General features: G+C 38.6%; 1 protein-coding gene across 4 annotated transcripts; it reads left to right on the top strand.

Moving 5' to 3' along the window:
* Positions 1–4234: 4234 nt before the first annotated feature.
* Positions 4235–24585, top strand: ncoa5.L (nuclear receptor coactivator 5 L homeolog). Of its 4 annotated transcripts, XM_018234103.2 has the most exons (10): positions 4235–4398; positions 10734–10920; positions 11221–11328; positions 15988–16054; positions 17395–17820; positions 19956–20068; positions 20814–20940; positions 21091–21290; positions 23076–23393; positions 23478–24585. In XM_018234103.2, exons 2-10 carry the CDS (start codon positions 10755–10757, stop codon positions 24146–24148), a joined length of 2196 nt encoding a protein of 731 aa, XP_018089592.1. In that variant the 5' UTR covers positions 4235–4398; positions 10734–10754; the 3' UTR covers positions 24149–24585.
* The last annotated feature ends 206 nt before the right edge of the window (positions 24586–24791 follow it).

Raw genomic sequence — 24791 nt, forward strand, 5'->3', positions numbered from 1 at the left:
CCCTTAGTGTTCACTTTTAGGGCAGAGACACAAGCTGCTATTTCTGGAAATTAGTCGCCCATCGACAAATCGAGTCTTCTTCGGGCAACTAATCTCCCCAAACTGTCACTCACATCACTTCGGCTTGCCGAAGTCCTTTCACTTCCTACCAAAAACTGGTTTTCAGATTCTCATCTCCACCCACTGTAATACTAAACACTTCTGCCCACATTGTCTCACCAGCATCTAAACCACTTTCCTCTTCTTCACTGCTAAAAACTCTCTCAAGCTCCGACATTAACATTGTTTTCGAAACTTCTTAGGAAACACCTTTTAGATGAAGATTGTTCAGTCGTCCTTTCCTACAATCAGTCCCAGACCAGCAATCTGTGGATTCTGGCACATGCCAGAGGAGCTGCTGTAAGATATAGACAGTCACTATTTAAAGGGGTTATTCACCTTTGAGTTAACCTTTAGTATGGTGTAGTGTGGGATATTCGTAGGCAATTTGCAATTGGGTTTTATTTTTTATTTGTGGTTTTTTAGTTATTTCGTTTTTTATGCAGCAGCTCTCCCGTTTGCAGTTTCAGCAGTCTGGTTGTTAGGGTTCAAATTACCCTAGTAACCATGCATTGATATGAATAAGAGACTTGAATATGAATGAGAGGACCTGAATAGAAAGATGAGTAATAAAAAGTAGCAATAATAATAAGAGGTCTATTATAGGTTGGGTTTTGTTTTCTCTAAAAATTTTATTTTATTTTCACAAAAAACCTTGAATTTTTAGAGATTTATTATGCCCCAAAGCAGGGAAAAAAAATTGAATCAGAAAATACTCCAGCTAAAGCCTGTCAAATTCATGTAAAAGTCAATGGCAGAGGTCCCTTTAAACATTTGAAGATGATTTTTGCCTTCACAATTTTCAGGTGTTTTGGGATGTTCGATGCTGATTTTTTTCTAATAAATTCAAGGTTTTTTTAAGCCTATTAATTATCGCTAAATTTGTGGATGGGAGTTAGGTTGAGTTTGTTTCTGGTAAAATATGAGCAAAAAAATTTTTTTAGTAAATAACCCCCTAAATGTGTAGCCTTAAAGAGCATTTGTTTTTTAAGGGGCAGATTTATCAAGGGTCGAATTTCGAAGTACAAAAAACTTCGAAATTCGACCATCGAATTAAAAAACGTTGAATTAGAATATCGAATTTGAGATTTTTTCAACAAATTTGGCAATCCTGCGGTCGAATAAAAATCGGACGATTCGAATGATTTTAGCGATCAATCGAAGGATTTTCCTTCGACCTCTAAAGACTTCTACAAAATGGTTCTAGAAGGTCCCCATAGGCTAACATAGCACTTCAGCAGGTTTAATTTGGCGAAGTATTGAAGTCGAAGTTTTATTAAAGAGACGGTATTTCGAATGGTCGAATATTCGAACGATTTTTACTTCGAATCGAAGTCAATTCGAAGTCGTAGTATCCTATTCGATGGTCGAAGTATCCAAAAAATTACTTTGAATTTCTAATTTTTTTACTTCGAAAATTCCCTCGAATTCACTTCGACCCTTGATAAACCTGCCCCTAAATGTTTTTAAATGAGGTCAGTACCCCCATTTGAAAGCTGGAAGGAGCTATAAGAATAAGGCAAATAATTAAAAAACTATACATATTAAAAATTAAGGCCAAATGAAAAGTTGGTTAGAATTAGCCATTCTATAACATACTAAAAGTTAACTTAAATGCGAACCGCCTTTTTAAAGGGATTGTTCACCTTCCAACACTTTTTTCAGTTCAGTTGGTTTTGGACCAGAAATAAAGACTTAATTCAATTGCTTTCTATTTTCTATGTATGACAGTTCTTCTAATACTAAAGTGTAAAGTTTCATGTTCACATTCTAAAGCAGTTCTTGAAAGGGGGTCGTCGACCCTGTAAACTTTTCTGAATGATACATTTAGTTGATACATTTCTTGTGTCCCTGCAGAGTACAATCCCTGAATTACATTACAGACAGCTGTTAGAATTGATACAATAGTTGCTAATTTTCCACAGATGCTGCTGAGAAATGTATCAACTAAATGTTGCAAAATTGTAACAGTACCATCTGTACTGAATTACTGAGCTGCCAGACTCAAACAACAGAAACAGGGACATTCAAGTTTAAAGGAGAGATATAGGATAAATGAAAAAACCCTAGTTTTGTAGGCAATTATAAGTAATATATGGTGTTGCTTTTACATGGTGCTAAAAATGTATATTATCTTTAAAAATCACTCCCTTTATTGGAGCTCCCTATAGATGTTCTCTGGTCCCTGTCTGTGTTTCAAATGAGGGGTGGGAGTGTCCCAACGTTCCCTAACAGAAGCACAGTAGGAGGGGGACAGCCAATCACAGCCCTGCAGTCACACAAGCACAGACAAGCTTCAGTTCCCTATCAGGTCCTGGTAGCTGCTGATTGGTTCCTGTCCTACAGTGCAGTGAGCTGAGAGCCGCCGGGTCTTCTGTGCAGCCTGGGAATTCAGGGAACAGGAAGTGGAAGAGAAGGGAGGAATTATTAGTGTTTTTGCAGAAATATTCAATAAATCAGCCTGAAACACTACTTTTTAATTCTTCTATATCTAAATGAGTATAATGCACTGGTATGTTCTTATTTTTTTTACACACTATGTCTCCTTTAAACTTAGATTTCGGAAAACTGTAAAAAAATAAAAAATAGAAAGCGATTGAAGTCAGAGAACAATCTGAAAATAACTCAACTGAACTGAAAAAGTGTTTGGCAAGTTAAAGGTGTGGTTGACGTTTCAGTTAACTTTCATAATATGTTATAGAGTGGCCAATTTTTAGCAACTTCTGTCTTCTTTTTGTACAGTTTTTAAATGATTTGCCTTCTTCTTCTGACTCTTCCCAGTTTTCAACTGGAGGTAGGGTTGCCACCTTTTCTGGAAAAAAAATATATATATTTCGTTTTTTTCTCCTATTAATAACATTGGGATCAGCCATCATTTCTACTGGCCAGGCCAGTAAGATACTGGCTAGGTGGCAACCCTAGATGGAGGTCACTGACCCGTCTAAAAACAAATGCTCTCTAAGGTAACAAATGTATTGTTATTACTACTTTTTATTACTCATCTTTCCTTTCAGTCCCTCTCATATTTATATTCCAGTCTCTTAATCAAATCAGTGCATGGTTGCTAGGGCGATTTGGACTCTAGTAACCAGATTGCTGAAATTAAAACTGGAAAGCTGCTGAATAAAAAAATAAATAAAGCCACAAATAATTCATAATAATTGCAGATTGTCTCAGAATATCACTCTCCGCATCATACTACAAATCAGTGCATGGTTGCTAGGGGGTATTTGGATCCTAGTAACCAGATTGCTGAAATAAAAACCGGAAAGCTGCTGAATAAAAAAAACAAATAAAACCACAAATAATGCAAAACAATTGCAGATTGTCTCAGAATATCACTCTCCACATCATACTACAAATCAGTGCATGGTTGCTAGGGTGATTTGGATCCTAGTAACCAGATTGCTGAAATAAAAACTGGAAAGCTGCTGAATAAAAAAAACAAATAAAACCACAAATAATGCAAAACAATTGCAGATTGTCTCAGAATATTACTCTCCACATCACACTACAAATCAGTGCATGGTTGCTAGGGTGATTTGGACCCTAGTAACCAGATTGCTGAAATTAAAAATAGAAAGCTGCTGAATAAAAAAACAAATAAAGCCAGAAATAATGCAAAACAATTGCAGGTTGTCTCAGAATATCACTCTCCACATCATACTACAAATCAGTGCATGGTTGCTAGGGTGATTTGGATCCTAGTAACCAGATTGCTGAAATTAAAACTGGAAAGCTGCTGAATAAAAAAAACAAATAAAACCACAAATAATGCAAAACAATTGCAGATTGTCTCAGAATATCACTCTCCACATCAGACTAAAATGAATGTGAAACAACCCCTTTGAAATCATCTGTTTTGCTGATTACACCAATAATACAATTGGAATCTTAGTAAAATAGTTTCCCTTTCAGTTCCCCAGCTCCTCCCTCCAAAAAAAGTTCATTTCTCAAGTGCCCTATTGCTGAAGACAGTCGTGACGTCACTGTCGGCCATTAAGGGAACGTAAAATCATCCGCAAACAAGATGGCAGTCAAATGGGGGCGCTTCTGACCGAGGTGTGTCACGTGTCCTGCGCTAGCCATTCAGCTGTGGTGGTGGTGGTGGTGGTGGTGGTGGTGGTGGTGGTGGTGGAGGCGGGCGCTGTCTATTGCCGTACAGTGACGCAGAGCAATTTAGCGCTTGCGGCGGCCTTTTCTTTGTAAGGGCAGAAGCGAGTCCCGACGGAGCGGGAAATTTATCAGGAAAGGAGGAAAGCGCATCGGTACCGGCAAGAGAGAAGCATTCATTTTGAGGTAAGAAGCGGTGGCCGATGGGAATTTATGTTTAAGGGCTCCCGGTTTGGAATCCGAACTCGCGTGACTCGGGCAGGTGGAATTTAAAGCCCAACGCTACTAAATGAATTCGTGTAAATGACCGCCGGCCTGCTACGAAATCTTTCCTTAATAAAAGCGCCGTGACTCACTCATTTTAGCCGCTGTCTCCTGCAGCCCACGTGGATCTTCACATGGCATTCTGGGAGTTGTAGTTCGCCGGCCGGTAAAATACGCAAATAAAAAAAGAAAGCCGCTCACGTGAATGTATTTTCTTCTAAACTTCTAATCTTTTTTTATATTTGTGACCATAATAAATTTTAGTATAACGTAGCCAATGATATTCTGCGAAAATCTGCAATTGGTTTTAATTACTTTTTATTATTTGTTGCTTTTGAGTTATTTAGCTTTTTATTCAGCAGCTCTTCAGTTGGCAATTTCAGCAAACTGGTTGCTAGGGTCCAAATCACCCTAGCAACTAAGCATTGATTTGATTAAGAGACTGGAATGTGAATAGGAGAGGCCTGAATAGAAAGACGAGTAATAAAAAGTAGCAATAACTATACATTTGTAGCCTTACAGAGCATTTGCTTTTTTAGTTGGGGTCAGTGACCCCCGTGCGAAAGCTGGAAAGAGTCAGAAGAAGGCAAATAATTCAGAAAATATACAAAATAGAAAATGAAAGTCAATTGAAAAGTTGCTTAGTATTAGCCGTTCTATAAAACTAAAAGTTAATGTAAAGGTCAACCACCCCTTTAAAGGGGTTACTCACCTAACAAACCCCTTTTTCAGTTCAGTTTTCAGATTGTTCCCCAGAAATAGATTTTTTTTCAATTATTTTCCATTTTTAACTTTTTACTGGTTTGAATGGCCATGTTTCTCATTTCAGTCTGGCAGCTCAGTAATTCAGGTGCAGACTCTATAAACTTACAATTTTGCAACAATTAGTTGATACATTTCTCAGCTGCATCTGTGGGAATATTAGCAACTAATGTATCAATTCTAACAGCTGCCGGTAACGAAACTCGGGTATTCTGCTCAGCATGGACAAAGAAAAGCAATATATCAACTAAATGTATCCATTTATAGTTTACAGGGTCAGTGACCCCCTCCCAGACCTGCTTTAGAAGGTGAAATACTATACTCCCCCGAACAATGGAGGTCTCTCTAAAAAGATATTGCATAAAAAAGCTCATTTGTAAATCCCTGCTTCATGTAAATAAACCATTTTCCTAATAAAATACTTGTTTAGTAGTATGTGCCAATGGGTAATCCTAAATAGAAAATTGCCATTTTTTAAAAAAAAAAACAAGGGCCGTCCCCTGGGATCGTAAGATTCACTGTGCACACATACAAACCACATGTTAGGTCACATGAGCCAATTAACAGACAGAGTTGTGTCTTTTGCTTCCACACTTCTTCCTGTTACAGTTAGAGTTGTAGGATTTCTGGTCAGGTGATCTGAGGCATCACACAGACCATCACAAAAGGTGGCTCAAGGCAAGAGATATAGACAAATACAAGAGGTTTGTCCATATATTGCAATATATTTAACCTGGCCAACTACGTCAAAGTCATCCCATATCTGGCCAGTCCTACGCTCAAGGCAAGAGATGTAAAAGGGTCATATTTACTTAAATATATATACTAGTGATGCACCGAATCCACTATTTTGGATTCAACTGAACACCCAAATCCTTTGCGAAAGATCCGGCCGAATAACGAATCCTAATTTGTGACAAAAAGTCACAGGATTTCCCTCCTCGTCCGAAACCTGCTGAAAAAGGCAGAATCCCCAAACGAATCCTGGATTAGGTGCATCCCAAATATATACCAGTTTGGTAAGATATTTTTTAATATTCCACTTAATATGATATGAACTATTTGTTGCTTAAATATTCATTATGTGGGTAAAGTTTTTCCTTTAACACTTCAATATTAGAAACACGGTCACAAATAGAAAGTAGTTGGAAAAAGTCTTTATTTCTGGTGAACGATGTGAAACCAACTGAACTGAAAAAAGTGTTGGAAGGTGAACATCCCCTTTAAAAGAAACCTATTGTGTGTAAAACTAGACTGTGTCGGTGCTTTATACTCAATTATACACAGAAGGAAAGTTCTTTAAAAAGTAGTGTTTCTGGTTGATTTATGAATAATTTCTGCAAAAACCCTTTTAGTCCCACCCATCTGTTCCACTTCCTGCTGCCTTCTTTCCCAGGCTGTGCAGGGGAGCCAACAGCACTCTGCAGACTGCACTGTAGAATAGGAACCAATAAGCAGCTAGGCTGACCTGATAGGGAACTGCCGCTTGTCTTTGCTTGTGTGACTGCAGGGCTATGATTGGCTATCCCCACCTGCTTTGCTTCTGGCAGGGATCGGAAGGACACGCCCACCCCCTTATTTGACATTAGGGACCATAGCAGATCTATAGGTAGCTCCAATAAAGGGGATGATTTTAAAGATAATGTTCATTTTTAGCCCAGTGTGAGACCAGCACCATGTGTTGTTCATTATTGCCTACAAGATTAGGGATTTTCTAGTTCTCTTATATGTATTCTAGTTCTCTTATATGTATAGTTCTCTTGTATGACTGTTCAGTGATCTACTGTATCTGTGTGTGTGGGCACATGACGTAGCCTTGGTTTCTCTCTGCCTGAATTTTCTACACAGGTGAAGAGATGGTGATGCACTTCCATCCATGACACTGTGTATCTGTTCTGACAGGCACAGAGTTGGTGAGTATGTAGATACTGAGCAGATATCTTGAAAATTCATAGTTTCTAATTTTTGCACTATTATCTGCTCTGTGTATCTTGCTTTACCTGTCATTTAGGGATGCACCGAATCCACTATTTTGGATTCAGCCGCACCCACGAATCCTTTGCAAAAATTAAGGATGGGGAGGGGAAAACCTTTTTTATCCCCTTATTTTGGGGCAAAATGTCACGCGATTTCCCTCCCCGTGCATATGCAAATTAGGATTTGGTTCGGCCGAATCCTGAACCGAATCCTGGATTTGGTGCATCCACCAGTACAGAGAGACATATAGCAGACAGGAGCACATCCGCTTCTCTCCACCTGCTGAAAAAGGCAGAGGGAAACCAAGGCTGCACCTTGTGTGATCTTAGCCTAACTGATCACTGCTATATAAATAAGTATAAAGCTTGGCCTTTCTAAATGAGTGTCTTCTTACCTGGTTAGATATTTGATGCTAATTTATACCGTCTGTGTCTCTTGTGCATCTGTGTGTGTGTGTATACACGCAAATATACAGTCTATCTCCATGCCAACGTGGCTCCTTTGTAGTCTGTGAAAAAGGAGCTGAAATTTACTGGAAGCTTCCTCTGATTATCATCTTGCTTTAATGTTTTGTACAATATTTTATAGTAAAACTTTTTATAATGATCATCTTTCCCGTTGCTGAGAAAAATGCAGTGTTCCAGTTGCTATGATTAGCTATGAATCTTAAAGCTCGGCGTGAATGCCCAGACACGGTCAACAAAACGACTCCTCCGTGTGAGCATGTGTTTCAGGTCAGGGGTTGGTTGCCTGCGCTTAAACTATGACTATTTTCCGCAATATAAAATTAAAATCAAAGACGAAAACGAAAATTTTAAAAAGGTTTTACACTGACTTCTCGTGTATGGGAGCTATTCCTCACAAGTCGCTGGAGAATAAGGCTTTATACATTTTTCAGTGGATCCCCAAATCCTAACGTTGGGGTGATGCAAAATTCTACATGTAGGGTTTATTAATATTTGCACATTGTGTTAAGTAAACCGTATTTATATTACTCGCATCGTTAAAGTGCCAGCGCTTGGTATTATCAAAGTAACAGTGCACATGACGTCAAATTGCCTAAGTATGTGACGTGCCGGGCCCCAGTGAAAATAGTTCCTATAAGCTTATTATTGCTATAATTTCAGCTTCTGCAAAATCAACCCATTTAACTGCTTTCATCCCAGAAAGCTAAACATTTCTGGAAATTACGCATTCTCTGGTAAATGTCTTTCTACTCCAAGCCAAACCATGAAGCTTTTGTAAATATCTACTCCACCAGTCATGCTATAGAAAAATGTTTTTTTTAAGGTCATGAATAGCACATGCCATTGTAAAAAAGGCAAGTAAATGTGTGCAAGATTAGGTTAAAAGTGGTGTGCACAAATGTGTCTTGTATGTGGTACTTGTAGGGGTTCTGGCAGCTGGAGGAGAGCACTGACCGGTCTCTGCAGAGTCTTTATAGTAGTAATTCATGGGATTCTCAAGGGGCTGAAAGGGAGCGGCCAAACAGCAGACAAATGGTTGTCTCGTTCTTCTTTTGCTATTGGTTCTGGGACAATCGGGTCCCAAGATTGGTTGCTGAAAAACATTTCACAAACTTCATAAAAAAAAAAATCTACATATATTAATGAGATATATTGTTTGCAGTATATGCTTATCCTGTAATATAAATATATATAAATATATATATATAAATATAAATATAAATAAATATATATATATATATATATATATATATATATATATATATATATATATATATATATATATATATATATATATATATATATATATATATAAAAATAAATCACTTTATGGGAACTATTGCATCTATTAAAATCTAATATTGACAACAAGCAATCCATTCTAATTCTGGTCGATTTTTAAAATACTCTTTAGTATACCACTTTCAGCAAGAGGCATGATTGACTGATAAATACATTGGTGTGTTCCATTTCTGAAGTATTGCTTAAAGGACCAGTAACATCAATTTTTTTTATTAAAAAATTCCGTTAGTGGTGAATAAAAAAAAAACCTCAGACATATTAAACTTTTAAATCGCTTTACTAAAAAATAACTTACCAACGCTCTGCTTGCACTTCTCTTCAGAAAAGGCGATCCATCGTGCTGCTCTCGATATCTCCTATAGGAGATAGCCAGGGAGGAGAAATCGATCGCCGCATGATGGATCGTCGCCTTTTCTGAAGAGGAGCGCAAGCGGAGTTTAGGAAAGTTATTTCTTAATATTGAATATTCTGTTAAATTTATTAAATTTAACGGACCTTAGAAGATACATGTTATGGATGGTCTCATCTTTTAGATTGTCCTGTCTATAATGTCTCTCCGATCAGAATTTCGTTGTTGCAAAGCCCCTTGGCTTATAACTATAAACATTGTAAAAGAAAACCTGAACTTTCCTATTGATCCCCTTGATTTAGAAAAGGTGATCCATCGTGCGGCGCTCGATTTCTCCTCACTGCTTTCCTTATAGGAGATAGCCAGGGAGGAGAAATCGAGCGCCGCATGATGGATCGTCGCCTTTGCTGAAGAGGGGCACAAGCGGAGTTTCGGTAAGTTATTTCTTAATAAAAACTTAGTGATTTAAAAGTTTAATATGTCTTTGCGTTTTTTTTTGTTATTTTTGTTACTGATCTGTTAACTGTCTGCGTCTTTTGATCTGCTCCCACCTGTTTATTGTTGGAGTGCACGGCTGTTGTCAGGCTGCGTATTTTTGCAGACTGAGAGAAGCAGATCTGCTCCCTACCCCTACTCCATTGATTTGAAACTGATCATCCTGTGTGCGATCACACACAGAGGAGTTGAAGCTTAGGCCAGCCAAGATACATGAATGGAGGACTCTCCGGGCTGACTTTGGCTTCAGCTTTGCTTTGTGTGATCGCACTCAGTCTGATCACTTTCAAATCCGCAGGGGCGGGGAGCAGATCTGCTTCTCTCAGTCTGCAAAAATACAGAGGCTGATAACAGCCAGAACCTTCACACTGTGTACCCATAGCCTAATTCACATAGTGAATATTGACGTGTCGGGATATAATGAAAGCTTTGTGGCTTTTCTCTGATTTGGGCAAACAAGCAAATTGGTATTTTTGATAAAAGCAATTCACCAGCTTTTGCCTTGCCCTAAAAGTGGTACCAAGGACAAATGTTTGCATATATATCAATCAATAAAATACGAATGTTTATAAAATTTTCTTGGTACAATCTTTTTTTCAGTGTGTACATTCTTTTCCCCCTCTCTGCAAAATTCCTCCCCCCCCCCACCGGTTTTAAGTTTTCAGATTGTTAATTTTTAGCATAAATTTAAATTTTGGGCCCTTCTAAACAAATGACCAGTGTTATAATGGTAGAGCTGAATAAATAGTTGTTTATATGCATGTATGAACAGACAATAAAAACATTTTGTGTGCCATTTCTGTTGTCAATATGTATCTATTTCAGATATCTTAGTTCATAAGGTATTCCCTAATTTTCTGCTGGGTGCAATATGATCTGCATGGCCATTTTTCTCTTTTGCAAAGTTCCGTTTGGACTTGAAAGCTATGGCTCACCGAAGAAACAAGAGCAATAGCCCTGAAAGACACCCGAGAACTGACAGTGACGATCCCGGCGATTTAGATAGAAGAATTTTTGTTGGCAATTTACCATCAAACCGCATGAGCCGCAAAGACATGGAAGATATATTTTCAAAATATGGAAAGATTAGTGGTCAGTACCATTTTATACACTAATCGGTTATGGGTACATTCTACGGTTTCACTCGCTTATTTCAATATTAGGTTCTTTATTAAAATCACTGTTGTGCGTTTCAACGTTGACCACTGTTGTATTTATTTAATTATAAAGATGCACAAAGGCTCACATTTCTTTTGGGTTGGTGCTTTAGAAGCTGAAGCTGTGGAAAACAGCTCACGGTTTCTGGGGTTTTTTTTTTTTTTAACATTTAGTCTACAACTCTAAATGCCAGAAAAATTCAGTTTCTGGCCATAACTGATGTTACTTTTGCAGCCCTCACCATATTCCGTGGCTATGGGTTCGTACAATACGAGCAAAAAGAAGAAGCTGATGCAGCTGTAGCTGGTGAAAATGGTCGCTTGTATAAAGGCAATTATTTAGGTAAGAAACATCTGCTTTCTGCTGAATGGTGCTTAATGGCCCTTAAGCATTGTGATGTGCAACTTCCAAATACGTAATTACCAAACTCGACATAGCAGCGGCATAACTAATCATTTTAAACATTTTTTTGTTTTATTACTTAACTGGGTTTTTAAAACAGAGAAACTACACTGATCTGAAGCGCGCAAAAGGGGACTTAATCCATAACTTGCTGGACTCCTCAGATATCTGCAAACACTAATGTAATTCGGGCAACATTGATTTAAGCAGCAAGAGGAATGTCTAAAGAGGATGCGGCTTTCTGTTAATGCCCTTCCTTCTCTTTATTTTATTAATTTGGTGATGGGACATTGACACTTCTTTTTTTTTTTTTTTTAAATTGAACAGAGCTTAGAAAATACATGTTATGGATGGTTTCATTTTTTATATTGTCCAGTCTATAAAGTCTCCTTTGTTGCAAAGCCCCTTAGCTCATAACTATAAACATTGTAAAAGTCTCCCATTTCAAGAGTATCTAAGAAAACCTAGACCATCCTATTGGTCCCCTCGATTTGGACCCTATTTGGCTATCCAGTTCCTTATAACTACAGTTTTTCTGTGACTACAATTGTGGTGGTTCTATTCTGAGAGATGTACCCAGAAGCCTGGGGCATGGCATGTCTCGCAGTTCTTTTTCGATTTTGGTCTCTTGCCACTGTGCAAATAACTGAAAAACAAATGACCGGTCATCGGTATGGCAAGGTTACTTGTGAGCTCATTGGTGTACTGCAAGTATCTTTTAGGAAATCCAAGTACAGTTGTCAATATTGCATTTAAAAGGGATACTGTTGTAAGGAGACCTGTTTAAAAATATTTTGTTTATAAGTAAGGTGCATAAATAGTATCTGCACCCTTTTTTTTTTTCCAGACATGCCTGTGCAATCAGGTAATAATTATACTCTTTCTGTGCTCACTGGGACTAGTTTTATGCCCCTTTCGGCTCACGGTATAATGCAACCTCTTCCTTACCTTGTTTCATTGTGAAGCGATTGATTCAGGGACCTCTGCTTTCTGTAGCAGGTGGTGCACAGCTTTTCTGGAATGCAAAGGGACTTCCGGTTCCAAAAATACATAACTTCACAATAGAACTTGGTGAGGCAGTAGGTTCTGTCAAGGTGGCCATACACTGAGAGATCCGCTCGTTTGGCGATGTCGCCAAACAAGCGGATCTCTCTCCGATATGCCCACCTTGAGGTGGGCAATATCGGGCTGATCCGATCGTGGGCCCAATGATCAGATCCTAATGAATGGGCGGTCGGTTTGCGGGGCTGCATCAACAAACAGATGCGGCCGCTATCCAACAGGGTTTTTTTCCCATCCGATCAAGATCTGGCTGACTTTCGGCCAGATCTCGATTGGGGAAGCCCGTCGGGGGGCGACGGGCTGTCGGCAGCTTTTATCGGCCTGTGTATGGCCACCTTTACACAGTAAGCAAAAGTGGTAGGGATCTGGTCCCAGCGAGTACTGAAACTACAGTAGACCCCCATTTTAATTTTTTTAGGGCACTGGGATAACAGGGAAATGTAAAATAGGAGACATATTATGCATAAAATAGGTGTGACCACAAAAATAAAATGAGGGAAAACGTAAAATCAGGGAATTTAAAATTGAGGTTTCACTTATGGTTTCTTTTTAGCTAATCTATTTTTTTTATTTAAATTTACATACATTTTTGGAACTTCAGGTATTATGCACCCAACTGAATGAGCTCATCACAAAGGGGTGGGGAAGAGGCGGGTTATATTATACCTTTAACCATATCCCCTCAACCTAGTAAATCAATCTCTGATAAGTTACAGCTTTTTTTTATGGCTGTCCTGTAAGTATGAATGACATTAACATCCCCTTCCCTTCCTGCTCTTAACAGCCGATGTAATGTAAGCAACTGTTTTTGGTTGGCCTGTCGGCAAATTAACAGACCCATAAGAAAACCGTAGTTCTTCCTCGCACTCTCCGTTACTGAAGAAATCTGCAGCCTAAACGAATAGGGGCTCTATCTGTATGCTCCAAAACAATGCTGTACTCCAGAACATTACATTTTACATTGAGGCTTTAATGTACTAGTTACTGGACTGGGTCCTTCAAGTAGTTATCTTTCTACACGTTAAGAAGAAGGATTGATTGTTTGGCTGTTTTTTATGCATTCGGACACAGTATGACCAAATGGAACGATCCGTCTCAGGCTCAAAGGGGATGTCAACTGGTACTTTTGGTTAAAAAGTAATCTGATCTCTGTGGCCCTGTTCTTATTTTTTTTTATTTTTTGGTTTGACTCAAGTATTTTCATGTTACCCCATATTCATTTAGACGCAGAAAGAAACATTTTAGGGACTGTCCTCACATCCAGGAGAAGGCGGACAACTGTTTTTGGTTCACAAAACCAACAGCCCACCATTCTATTTGACCAAGAATTTTTCATTATTGCGTACAGTTTTACTTATTGCAACAAAAGGAGTCTTTCACTGTGTGTAAAGCTGGTAGAAAGCTACAGGGGGAAATAGAGCGTTTGATATCTACGTGAAATGCCTGCTGGTCATACTAGCTGACCTACTGCAGCTGCCTTCCCTGGCATGTTTAGCACTCTATAAAATGTGCATTTTATTGTGGGTAGGAAAGATTAGATGGGTGCTCCATTGGCTTAGGAGATGCCAATAATTGTTTATTATATAAAATTATATAAAGAAACATGACATACATTGTATGTAGCACTTGGTGTGCTCGCTTCTTATTGTTCAAAGTATTTTTATGGACGTACAATTTCACCTGTAGAGATGGCATCTCTTGAAAACACTATCTGAATAGGTTGAAAGTGTAGTTATAGTTTTCCTTAGACAAGCTTGATGCACTATGTAACCAACATGATCCGAACACCTGCATGTCCAACATATTATTTTAATGAAGTGAATCAATATGAACTTGATCCTAATTTTGCAACATATACTCTTTCACCTAGATTTTGAATCATTCTTGGTAGTTTGCTTCTGATCAGCCACAAGAGTATTACTTTGGTTTATTGCCAATATTTTGTAAATAGGAGTGAGCCAGTTCTTTCTCTACCAGTATGAATTCAATTCTTTAAGGACTTTTTTTTTTTTTGAAAGTAAAAATAAAAGGGGACACAACAAATTGTCTTTTTAGTACTACAGTAACATTTCATACACATCTTGTATAACATTTCTACACATCTCATGTATAAAATGCTTCTAAACATGACAATGAGAATCCTGTTTAGGGGTTATTGCAAACACAAACCCCACAAATACCATTTTTCTGAGTTTCCATTGTATCTGGGACATTTTTGATAAACTGCATCCCCATTCTACTAGACGTTGTCATAGGTAAGAGTAACTAACTTATTTGATAACACTACACTTTGCGCCACTGCTCCAGTTTCACATGGAACTTAGAATGTCATTGTTTCTTAATTTGTTCAGAGAATTGCCTAATAACTTTAGGTGGAAATGCAAACGTCACGTGTATAGAGTTCAACCTTTTGGTCTAAAATGGAACCTGTCTAACCTGTCTAACCTGTTTGTCAAAACAAGTCAAAAGCCAAGTGTTGACAAAACAACTCTGCTTTTCCATCGTCCGATTCTGAAAGGAGAGAATATAGTTAATTTTAGGGGTTTTTTTCTTTTATTAAATTAATGGTGTGTATAGGACAGGAACCAATCAGCAGCTAGGCTGACCTGATAGGGAACTGAAGTCTGTCTGTGCCTGTGTGACTGCAGGGCTGTGATTGGCTATCCTACTCTTACTGTGCTTCTGGCAGGGACCATTAGAACCTGACCACCCCTCATTTGAAACATGACAGAGACTGTAACAGCAGATCTATGTGGAGCTTTAATAAAGGCGCTAATATGTAGTTTTAGCCCTCAGTAAAACCAGCACCAAATATTAATTATTGCCTACAAGATTGAAGGTTTTTTTATGCTATGTCTCCCTTATATTGCAGTCTATATCGTATACGACAATAAAGCCAATGGAGCATGATGCTTTTTTTTGTTGTCTTTATTTTGCCTATATGAAATCACCTCTGACATGCACATGTCCAAAAAAAAAAAAAAAAAAAAATTTGTATTGGTGATGACTGCAATCTGTCTAAACTGGCTAAATCCCATAATAGTGTCAAAATGTAAATTTGCCTTTAAGCTCCTAAAAATTAAGTTGTCCGCTTTACTACCAAAATACATAGTCACTTTAATATTGTGCTCGATGGATTGTAATACGCTAAGTCGTGTAATGGCTTTTGCCAATTTTATAAATACTAATGGTGCATTCAGTGTCATATGTCATCACTTGTGAAGAAGACGACGGCTAATATCTGGGAAGATTTAATTTCTGAAGCACTAAACCGCAAATAAACATTCACATTGTGCTTTGAAATCCGCTTACCTTCAGTTGATTGCAGTTTGGCAGATTTTTTTAGAGCATTTCTTTTCTTTTTTTTTTCTTTTGCATTACATTTATTCTGTGGCTTTGAAATAACACCATTCCGTTGGTGATTAATAAACATTTTGCTGTTTATTACTCTCTTGTAGCTGTCTTAATTTTTTAAAAAAATGCTTTGTTCTGTTTAATTTCATGTAATTGAACAGTTGGGTTAATTGTGCTTTTCAGATATTAACAAGGCTGCTGAAAGAAGAAATATGTCTAAGGCTCCGACCAGGTCCAGTCCATCACGAAGGTAAAGTACTAGCTACCCAAAGATAGCCCTGAAGGTAGGGGCTCCTGGAACAAGGCATCTCAAGCACCCAGTTGCGTTTCCAAACCAGTTGCAATACATACAACAGGACTTCGCCCAAAAATCTAAACTTCTGACTTGGATCAGTTAATACCGCGTTTCGGGCTCGGGTTGGCTCTGTGACTCAGAACCAGGACAAATAAAACCTCCGCTTTGAGCAGCGCGTGTCTGAACAGTCCCACATTTGCAGATGTTTCCTCTCTTGATGGGAGGCACCAGCACAAAGTGCATTGTTAGGCTGATGGTTAAAGTTTTCTCTAAAATTTGTCTTAACTTGAAGGGGTGCCATTGGATTACATCATGGGAACTAGTGACGACAGCCAACTCTGCATAAATCGGGTACAGAAAGATGCAACGTTGGTTTGGCTTTAAATCCAGGTTTTTAACTAGTTGCAGGTGCAGATATTGCCATTTGTTTCTGTGGGATGTACAAGATTTTTAACCTAGATTTGCACCAAATTCAAGACTTAAATCTAGTTAAAGTTTATAGTTTCCATAACGCAGACTGGCGAGCAGTAATGGCAATTCTACATTTGGGAATTTGAGGCTTTGTGCATGCCAGTCACTACATCTGCATTTCCGAAATTATGACTAATCCAGAATAAAAATGAAAGATTTGCATTTATGTGCATTCAAAACCGTGCCGAAGAACAAATGTTAAATGTGTAATGGTAAAAAAGCAATAACAGGGAACAGCGGATCACTGCTACAATCGTGACTAAATCTTCCGTAGATTTAAAACATGCGGGGCTCTTAAAAATTTCCAAAACAAGTCCATTCTACTTGACATTTTATCGATGTTTGTGAGCTTATTTGTTCAAATTTGTCCAAGTAGAGTTCAGTGATTAAATTCTGTTCTTGTGATGAGAAGTTTGCTTTAAAAAGTCATCTAATCTTGTGTTGCGTCGGGTGTGCTTAAAAAAACAAAATGTAAATCTTTAGAAAAAAAAATATAAAAAAAAAAAATATATATAAACCAATCCAAAAAAAAAAAAAAATCAATGCGGGAATCGGAGCATAAAAATTTTGCACGTAAATCTTCAGTGAAGTTGCGAATATAGCTGCTGCAGTGATGGTGATTTATAAACAAAATGCTTTTAATACTGTGAACTGATAACTAGGTATTTTTTTTTATTTTGACTTTATATTTGTGCAATAAAAGTGGCAAAATCATTTGACACAACCTTATAAAATGAGCGACAGAAGGTGTTCCCTGCCACTCTGTAGCATGTGTAGCTTTGTTGATGTTTCCTAAGTTAACTGAAATCTTTTTGATGCTTCAGAGATTTGTACAATTTTGGGGACACCCGTGATGCAAGACGTGAGCGTTCTCCTCTCCGTACCAGCCCCAGAAGAGAGGGCAGAGAAGCTAGAGATGGGAGAGATTCTCGTTCACTTCGGGATGGGCGTGACACACGAGATGGACGGGACCAAAGAGAGGTTAGAGAGTCTAGAGATGCTCGAGATTCCAGAGATACTCGAGATTCCAGAGATACTCGTGATCCAAGGGACTTGAGAGAATCAAGAGATTCAAGAGATTTAAGAGAACCTAGAGATGCACGAGATTACAGAGAACCTAGAGATGTGCGTGATCCACGGGATACTAGAGAGATGAGGGATGCCAGGTCTGTTCGGGATCCCCGTGATGCGAGAGATCCATTATATGACCGATACAGAGATCTGAGAGACACTAGAGACCCACTGTACAGGTGCGTTGGAACATGAAAAATTACATTTTGGTGGTATGCCAAATGTTTATAAACCTTTTTTTTTATTAAAATTTAAAGGCATTCTGTCAAGGTTTTTATTTCTAGATTGCACTTTACACTGGAATTTTCAAGATGTAAGTGGCCCTCTTTATTGCTTTAAATTTTTTTCATTAATGTTAATTTCATTACGCTTTTCTACTGTTTTTGTTTTGAATGTCCCCTAGAAATAGAATTTATGGTAATAAATAATACCATTTAATCCTGGTTAGAAGTAGAGATGCACTGAATCCACTATTTGTGATTCAGCAAAGTCTTAAACCCAAGCTGCACCCTAATTGCTGCACCCTAATTTTCATATGTAAGTTAATCTTGGTTACAAGTAGAGATGCACTGAATTCACTATTAGTGATTCAGAAAAGTCCTAAACCCAACCTGGACCTTAATTTTTGTATGTAAATTAGGGCAAGGAATGGTTAAAAAAAAATGGGCTCTGATTTGGTTGTATTCCAATCTGAATCCTGCATTTGGTGCATTCATTACAAGTCCACTATTCAAGGGGTTGCTCAGTGAATATAAATCGAGAGGCCTAAATAGAAAGATGAGTAATAAAAAGTAGCAATAACGATAAATGTGTAGCCTTACAGAGCATTTGATTTTTAGATGGGGTCAGTGACCCCCATCTGAAAGCTGGAAAGACTCTGAAGAAGGCGGCAAATCATGAAAAAACTATAAAAAGTAGGGATGCACTAAATCCAGTATTCGGTTTGGAATTCTGCCTTTTTCAGCAGGATTCGGATTCAGCCAAATGTTCTGCCCGGCAAACCAAATCCTAATTTTCATATGCAAAATAGGGACGGGGAGGGAAATTGTGTGACTTTTTGTCACAAAACAAGGAAGTAAAAAATGTTTTCCCCTTCCCATCCCTAATTTGCATATGCAGATTCGGTTTTCAGCTGAATCTTTTGCGAAGTATTCAGGAGTTCGGCCAAATCCAAAACAGTGGATTCGGTGCATCCCTAATATAAAGTAGAAAATGAAGATCAGTTGAAAAGTTGCTTAGAATTGGCCATTCTATAACATGCGAAAAGTTTTTAAACTTTAAAGGAGAATTCAAGTATAAAGTTAAAACCCTACCCTACATAGACTCCCTCCCCCCCAGCCTAAGTTTGCCCGGGGTAACACTTAGGCTGGGGGGAGTAGGGGGGGGTTGTCTATGTTAGAGTAGGAGGGTAGAGGTTTTTTAACTTTTAGGGTTGAATTCTCCTTTATGCAGTAGTGCAAAGTATATTACTCAAAGGAAAGGTGATTGCATTTCTGTGTCGTTCATTTATCCACCCTAATTTTGTTCCAGTTTGAGCTTTCAGGGTGATTTAAGAGAGCAAGTTTGCAGTTTACCTAAATGAAACAGGGCCACCCCCATAGTTTTGTAACCATAGTTCTAAAAAATGTAAGCGATTCTTGCACAGGAGGATAAACAGACTGAAAATATTGTCTCTGATACTAGTCCTTTACCCACTAACCAGAAAATAAGTTGATATTAACAATGGAAGAGTCTGCACCTAAAGAGGCATCTAGACTCCTCTTTGTATGTGAGCTCAATGTAAAGGGCTTGGCTCCATAAATCTTTTTGCCTATAAAATCCTTGAATCATAAAAAAACTTCTGGAGGGTCACATCTTGCCTCAAGTTCCTCCAGTTAAAGGGCCCTGCTACTGACAGTATTGCTGCATCAATTTCACTTCTGTTCCTCCTACAGTTTCAGTATATTCCCAATATGTATTTCTAATATATATACCGTACTGTTTTATACTGATGTCAAGCACTGGGAAACATTGGGCTGGCTGGGTCCTATAATGGTTTTTGGGTATCTGGCCCATAGGCTTGCTGGTTGGACCGCACTCTTCTGGACATTCTTTGAAGGTTTTTTCCTTTTAATTATAAGGCTCGATGTGATGCTCTTGAGTATTACAAAGTGTGTTTAATAAGGAATTAACACAGTCCATGTAAATGTATTTGAAGCAAGTAGAGAACAGAGCCTGAAGAGCCCTACAGGCAGATATATAGTGGGCAACATGTTTATAATTGGTTTATTTGGTGCAATATTTGTTGATTCTATCGTTTGTTTATATCTTTCAGACGTGATGACCCTTTAGACAGATACCGTCCTGATGATTTGTATCGTAAGAAAGATGACATCCTTTTGGATCGCTACCGGGATACATTGGATAGACACTTAAGGGAACCTGAAGGTTTTTAAGATTATTTAAACATATAGGTCAAAACCTATTGTTTTTCTATACTGCTTAATTTTATTATTTATACCTTTCAAGGTGTGTGCATATGTTTGATGCAGCCCTGTAGAACTATAAGAGTCTGCGTAAGGTTGTCTGCATCACTCAATTACTTTAAAGGGGATGTATGGTCAAAAATTATAATCCCCATTGGGCTTTGGTGAGTATATATAAGCATTTTTCGTATTGCAAATAATTGTTATATGAGCCGGTTTTGATTTGCTCGCAGCGCAATCATATCATCCACATACCTGCTCATTTCAGCAGCGCGCAAAACCTTCACTGCCCCTGGCAGTCTCTTCTGCTATGCCCGCCTGCCTCTTCTGCACCGTTGCTTGACTGCCTACTCGTAGGTGGACGTGACTAGAGGAAGAGGCAGACGGGCTAAGCAGAATAGGCTGCCACGGGCCGTGAAGGTTTTGCATGCTGCTGAAATGAGCAGGTATGTGGAGAATATGATTGCACTGCGAGCAAATCAAAATCGGCTCATAAAAAATAATTAGCAATTTGAAAAATGCTTATATTCACTCCCCAAAGCCAAAGGGGGATACTTTCTGGGGGGAAAAAACATTCAAACCACGGGAAATTTACACATGCTTAGGAAATGTATTGAAATAGATTTTAATTTTGAAAAATCGTGGGCAATAAGTCATCCTTTTGGAATTTTTCACTTTCTCTGTATTTCTGTTTTGATCACTTTTAGATCGTTTGAAACGCGAGGAAAGGAGACGTGAGGAGCTGTACAGACACTACTTTGATGAAATCCAAAGAAGAGTTGATGCAGAACGCCCTGTGGATTGCTCTGTTGTAGTTGTTAACAAGCAGTCAAAGTAAGCTTTTGTCGGATTCTGTTTTCAATTTTTTCAATTTTTTTCGAAGCCTTTTTTATTCCCTTCATTTGCATACCTTCTGCAAGTGAATTGCATCTGTATAAAAATAAATGAATCTATTCATGAGAACTCAATCTTATCTTTCATTAGAGAATATGCGGAGTCCGTTGGGCGAAAGGTCCGTGACTTAGGCATGATGGTGGACTTGATATTTTTGAATACGGAGGTGTCACTGACACAAGCCTTAGAAGATGTCACTCGAGGAGGCTCACCTTTTGCCATAGTAATAACCCAGCAGCACCAGGTCCATCGCTCATGCACTGTAAACATCTTGTTTGGCACTCCCCAAGGTGAGTGTAACAGATTTCACTCGCCCCATTACATTTTAAAGCACATGTATAGGCTCTAAGCTAGCATCTACTGGCTTCCCTGTCATTTGTTTAGCTTTAATTCCTCTAAAAATTATATATTTCTTAAGCAACTTTTTCTTCTGGTGCCATTCATAGCAGCCAGTCAGAACATTACTTGCAATTCACTATTTCCCCTCTGTATAACTTTTTAAAAGTAACCTCATTCAAGTAGTTGAGTTCTAAAAAATTCCCTGCCTTGTTAACACACAATGGGCCTCATTTATAAACTTAGCCTAGGGCAGATTGGTTCGCACAGTGAATATATTTGCCCTGAATAAGTGTGCCAACAGAATTGGTAATTTTTTTTAGCACTGCGAATGTCTAAGAGCTTTTTAAATATGGCAAAAATCGCAAATTGCGAATATTATGTGCACACTCTGCGTTTCAGTTACGCCACAAATTTTGTGGTGGAGAAAATATTTGCAATACAGTTTAGCGAATTGCGAATTTAAGTTACTGTCAACGCTATTTTCGCGCACATCAACCTCGCACAGTGGCCGCACTCACGCAAACACCCGTTTCATTTCAAATTTTTTCTCAATGCAAATTCGCAAAAACCGCAAAGACTGGCATAGCAGTGCAATATTTTAGCGTTCAGGAAAAACATGGGCAATACAACCATTTGCAAATAAATATGCTCTGCGCGAACTTTAGAAATGATCCCCAATATTTTTTTTTTTTTTTGTCTACAAGTGGCTCTGAAACTGCTTTATTCAATAAATCACTGATTGTTTTTTTTGTTTTTTTTCTTCGCTTTGCCGGATGTCCTAATGCTGAGGTAGTTCATTATAAGGACAGCAACTACTTGCTTCTCCTTTATCAGTGTTTTCTAGCACTTTAATGTAGTGTACTGATAATACAGTCCTATAAGAAAATTGTTGGCTAAATCATACAATGTTTTATTAAAATTGTGATGTGTATCTTATGATGGTAGATCTTGTGTCCTATAAAGCAGTGATCCCCAACCAGTAGCTCGTGAGCAACATGTTACTCTCCAACCCCTTGGATGTTGCTCCCAGTGGCCTCAAAGCAGGAGCTTATTTTTGAGTTCCTGTCTTGAAGGAAAGTTTTGGTTGCATAAAAACTAGTTGCACTGTCAAGTAGAGCCTCTTGTAGGCTGTCTGTCCACACAGGGGCTACCAAATAGCCAATCACAGCCCTTATTTGACACCCCCAGGAACTTTTTTTCTTGCTTGCGTTGCTCCCCAACTCTTTTTACAGTTGATTGTGTCTCAGGGGTAAAAAAAAAGTTTAGGAAATAGTCTTTAAGCTGGCCTATTCTGCCTGGTGATTTTACTGTTCTGAAGCCTTTTAGTTAATACATGAGGCCAAAATGACTGCTGGTGTGGTCATATTAGCAATATACCTGGTGTTTTCCTCAAAATGGATGCTCTACTGTATGGCCATGTTTTGTTTTAATAGTGTTGCTTATAATGTGACTAATGGAATTTGATATCATTAGCATTTATCCCCTCTAAAAATTGAGTATTGAGGTATTAGGCAAAGCTAATTTCAAGTGGTATTCATTCCCCCCCCCCTCTAACTTGGGGATCCCAAACCATTTGAACCAATGCTAAATAAGTGCTGTGATTTGTCACTTAGTAGCCCCTATGTGGATTGTCACCCTACATTGAGGCTCTGTTTGGCAGTACACCTGAAATGAGTATTTTTCAATACATTACAACATTGTCATTGGTAACAGTATGTTGTTGTCTTGTATTACAGAACATCGAAACATGCCTCTTGCTGATGCCATGGTGCTAATTGCCAGAAACTATGAACGGTTCAAAACAGAAACTCGAGAGAAGGAGCGTGAGGACATTGCCCGTCAGGCGGCAAAAATGTCTGCAGATGCTATTCTGAGGGAGCGCACTCTACTTGCAGAGGAGGTAGTAAGGGGGGTTGCACCTCCAGGCATACAGGCTGTTCTCGGGCTGCTTGCTGATAATAGATACGTTACTGTAGAAGAGATAGATAAGGTTATCCACTATCTACGTGATAAAAAGGAAAGACTACTTGGAGCACCATCTGATTCCTTGCCATGTAAGTAAGACGGAAAGAACATTTAACTTTGGGTGAAAATAGTTGCGTCTACTCACTCATCTAACACATTATTTTATTTTACAGCACAACTTGCAAGACCATCAGTGGGAGCAGCTCCAGTATCATCCCTGGATAACCAACCTAGCAGCCAAGCAATTAATCCAGCTCTGCAGATGACACAACCCGTATCTTCTTCTCCAGCCGGGCAGTCTGTGAATACCTCACAGCAAGAACTTCAAGCAAAAATCCTCAGTCTTTTTAACAGTGGCGCTACAGTTGGTGTATCCAGTAACAGCCCAGCCAGTTCTGCACCTGCATCTGGGGTTGGCTCGAATCAAAACTTCGGAAATATGCTTAACACGCAACAGCGTCCAGGTCAAATAAACCCATCTGCTATGGCTTCATCTGCACAAAGACCTCAACTTGCTACAAATCAGCTTCCAGTATCCATGGGGCCTGGAGGTCCTCCAGGACCCATACGAGGCCCAGCACCCAGACCTGGTCTACCTTCACAAGCTCAGGGTGTTTATGGACAGCATCAGAATCGCCCTCAAGTACCTGCTAATGTTCCTAACCAAAGGCCTGGAGGTTCATCCGGCATAAACTTTGACAACCCCAGTGTTCAGAAGGCTTTGGACACATTAATCCAGAGTGGCCCAGCCCTTTCTCACCTCGTGAATCAGACAGCAGGCCAGGCTGGCCGTGGCTTGCCCCTACAGCAGTCTTCTATGGGCAATTATCCTCGCCACTTTTAGTGATCCGTTTTATGCAAAACGTTACATTGACCACGAGTTGTTCTAATTTTGATGTTCATTAATGTACCAGTATGGGTCTCGTAAATAGTTTGTCTTTCTCTTATGTTGGGGGTATTAACAAATGTTGTGATTCTTTGACTAGCCCTTATTGTATATTGATTTCTTGCATTCAGTTGTGTTTACATTTTTAAGTAAACATTTAAAAAAAAAAAAGTTTAATGTGGTTTCTTATAATGTACTTGTTTGCTCAACAAGCTGGTATGTCCCAGCACGTATAAGAATAGAAGTTACCCATGAGTTCCATGTCATGTCCAGATGTGGCTTTTTATAATCTCATTTTAAAGTAGATGTGCATTATTTATTTTATAAATGGTGATTAGTGGATTCACAATTAAAGCAACTACAGTGCTAGAAATTGTACTGTAGTTTTTTGCTTATTTTGAGTGCTGCCGACCAAAAAGACCTAGATATAGGGTCTTTATAATAGCTTTCTATTTTTTTTCTATATTGATTTGTAATTGAAGAGAGAAGAAAGAGGAAAGGTAATAGTGGACATTCCCATCTCTGAGGTTTAAGAAACCAGCCGGATTGAAGGCTTTCTAGGGGTGGGTAGTCTTTACTGCACTGCACTGGCTGTCTGGGC

The sequence above is a fragment of the Xenopus laevis genome, chromosome 9_10L (assembly GCF_017654675.1).
Source record: "Xenopus laevis strain J_2021 chromosome 9_10L, Xenopus_laevis_v10.1, whole genome shotgun sequence".
In the NCBI taxonomy this organism is placed as follows: domain Eukaryota; kingdom Metazoa; phylum Chordata; class Amphibia; order Anura; family Pipidae; genus Xenopus; species Xenopus laevis.

Bases quoted from the DNA above. Each gene is read 5' to 3' on its own strand.
- ncoa5.L (XM_018234103.2), top strand. From the start codon at position 10,755: ATGGCTCACCGAAGAAACAAGAGCAATAGCCCTGAAAGACACCCGAGA. The intron at 16,055-17,394 runs GTAAAGTACTAG...TTGATGCTTCAG, and splicing joins AGGTCCAGTCCATCACGAAG to AGATTTGTACAATTTTGGGG. The intron at 20,941-21,090 runs GTAAGCTTTTGT...ATCTTTCATTAG, and splicing joins GTTGTTAACAAGCAGTCAAA to AGAATATGCGGAGTCCGTTG.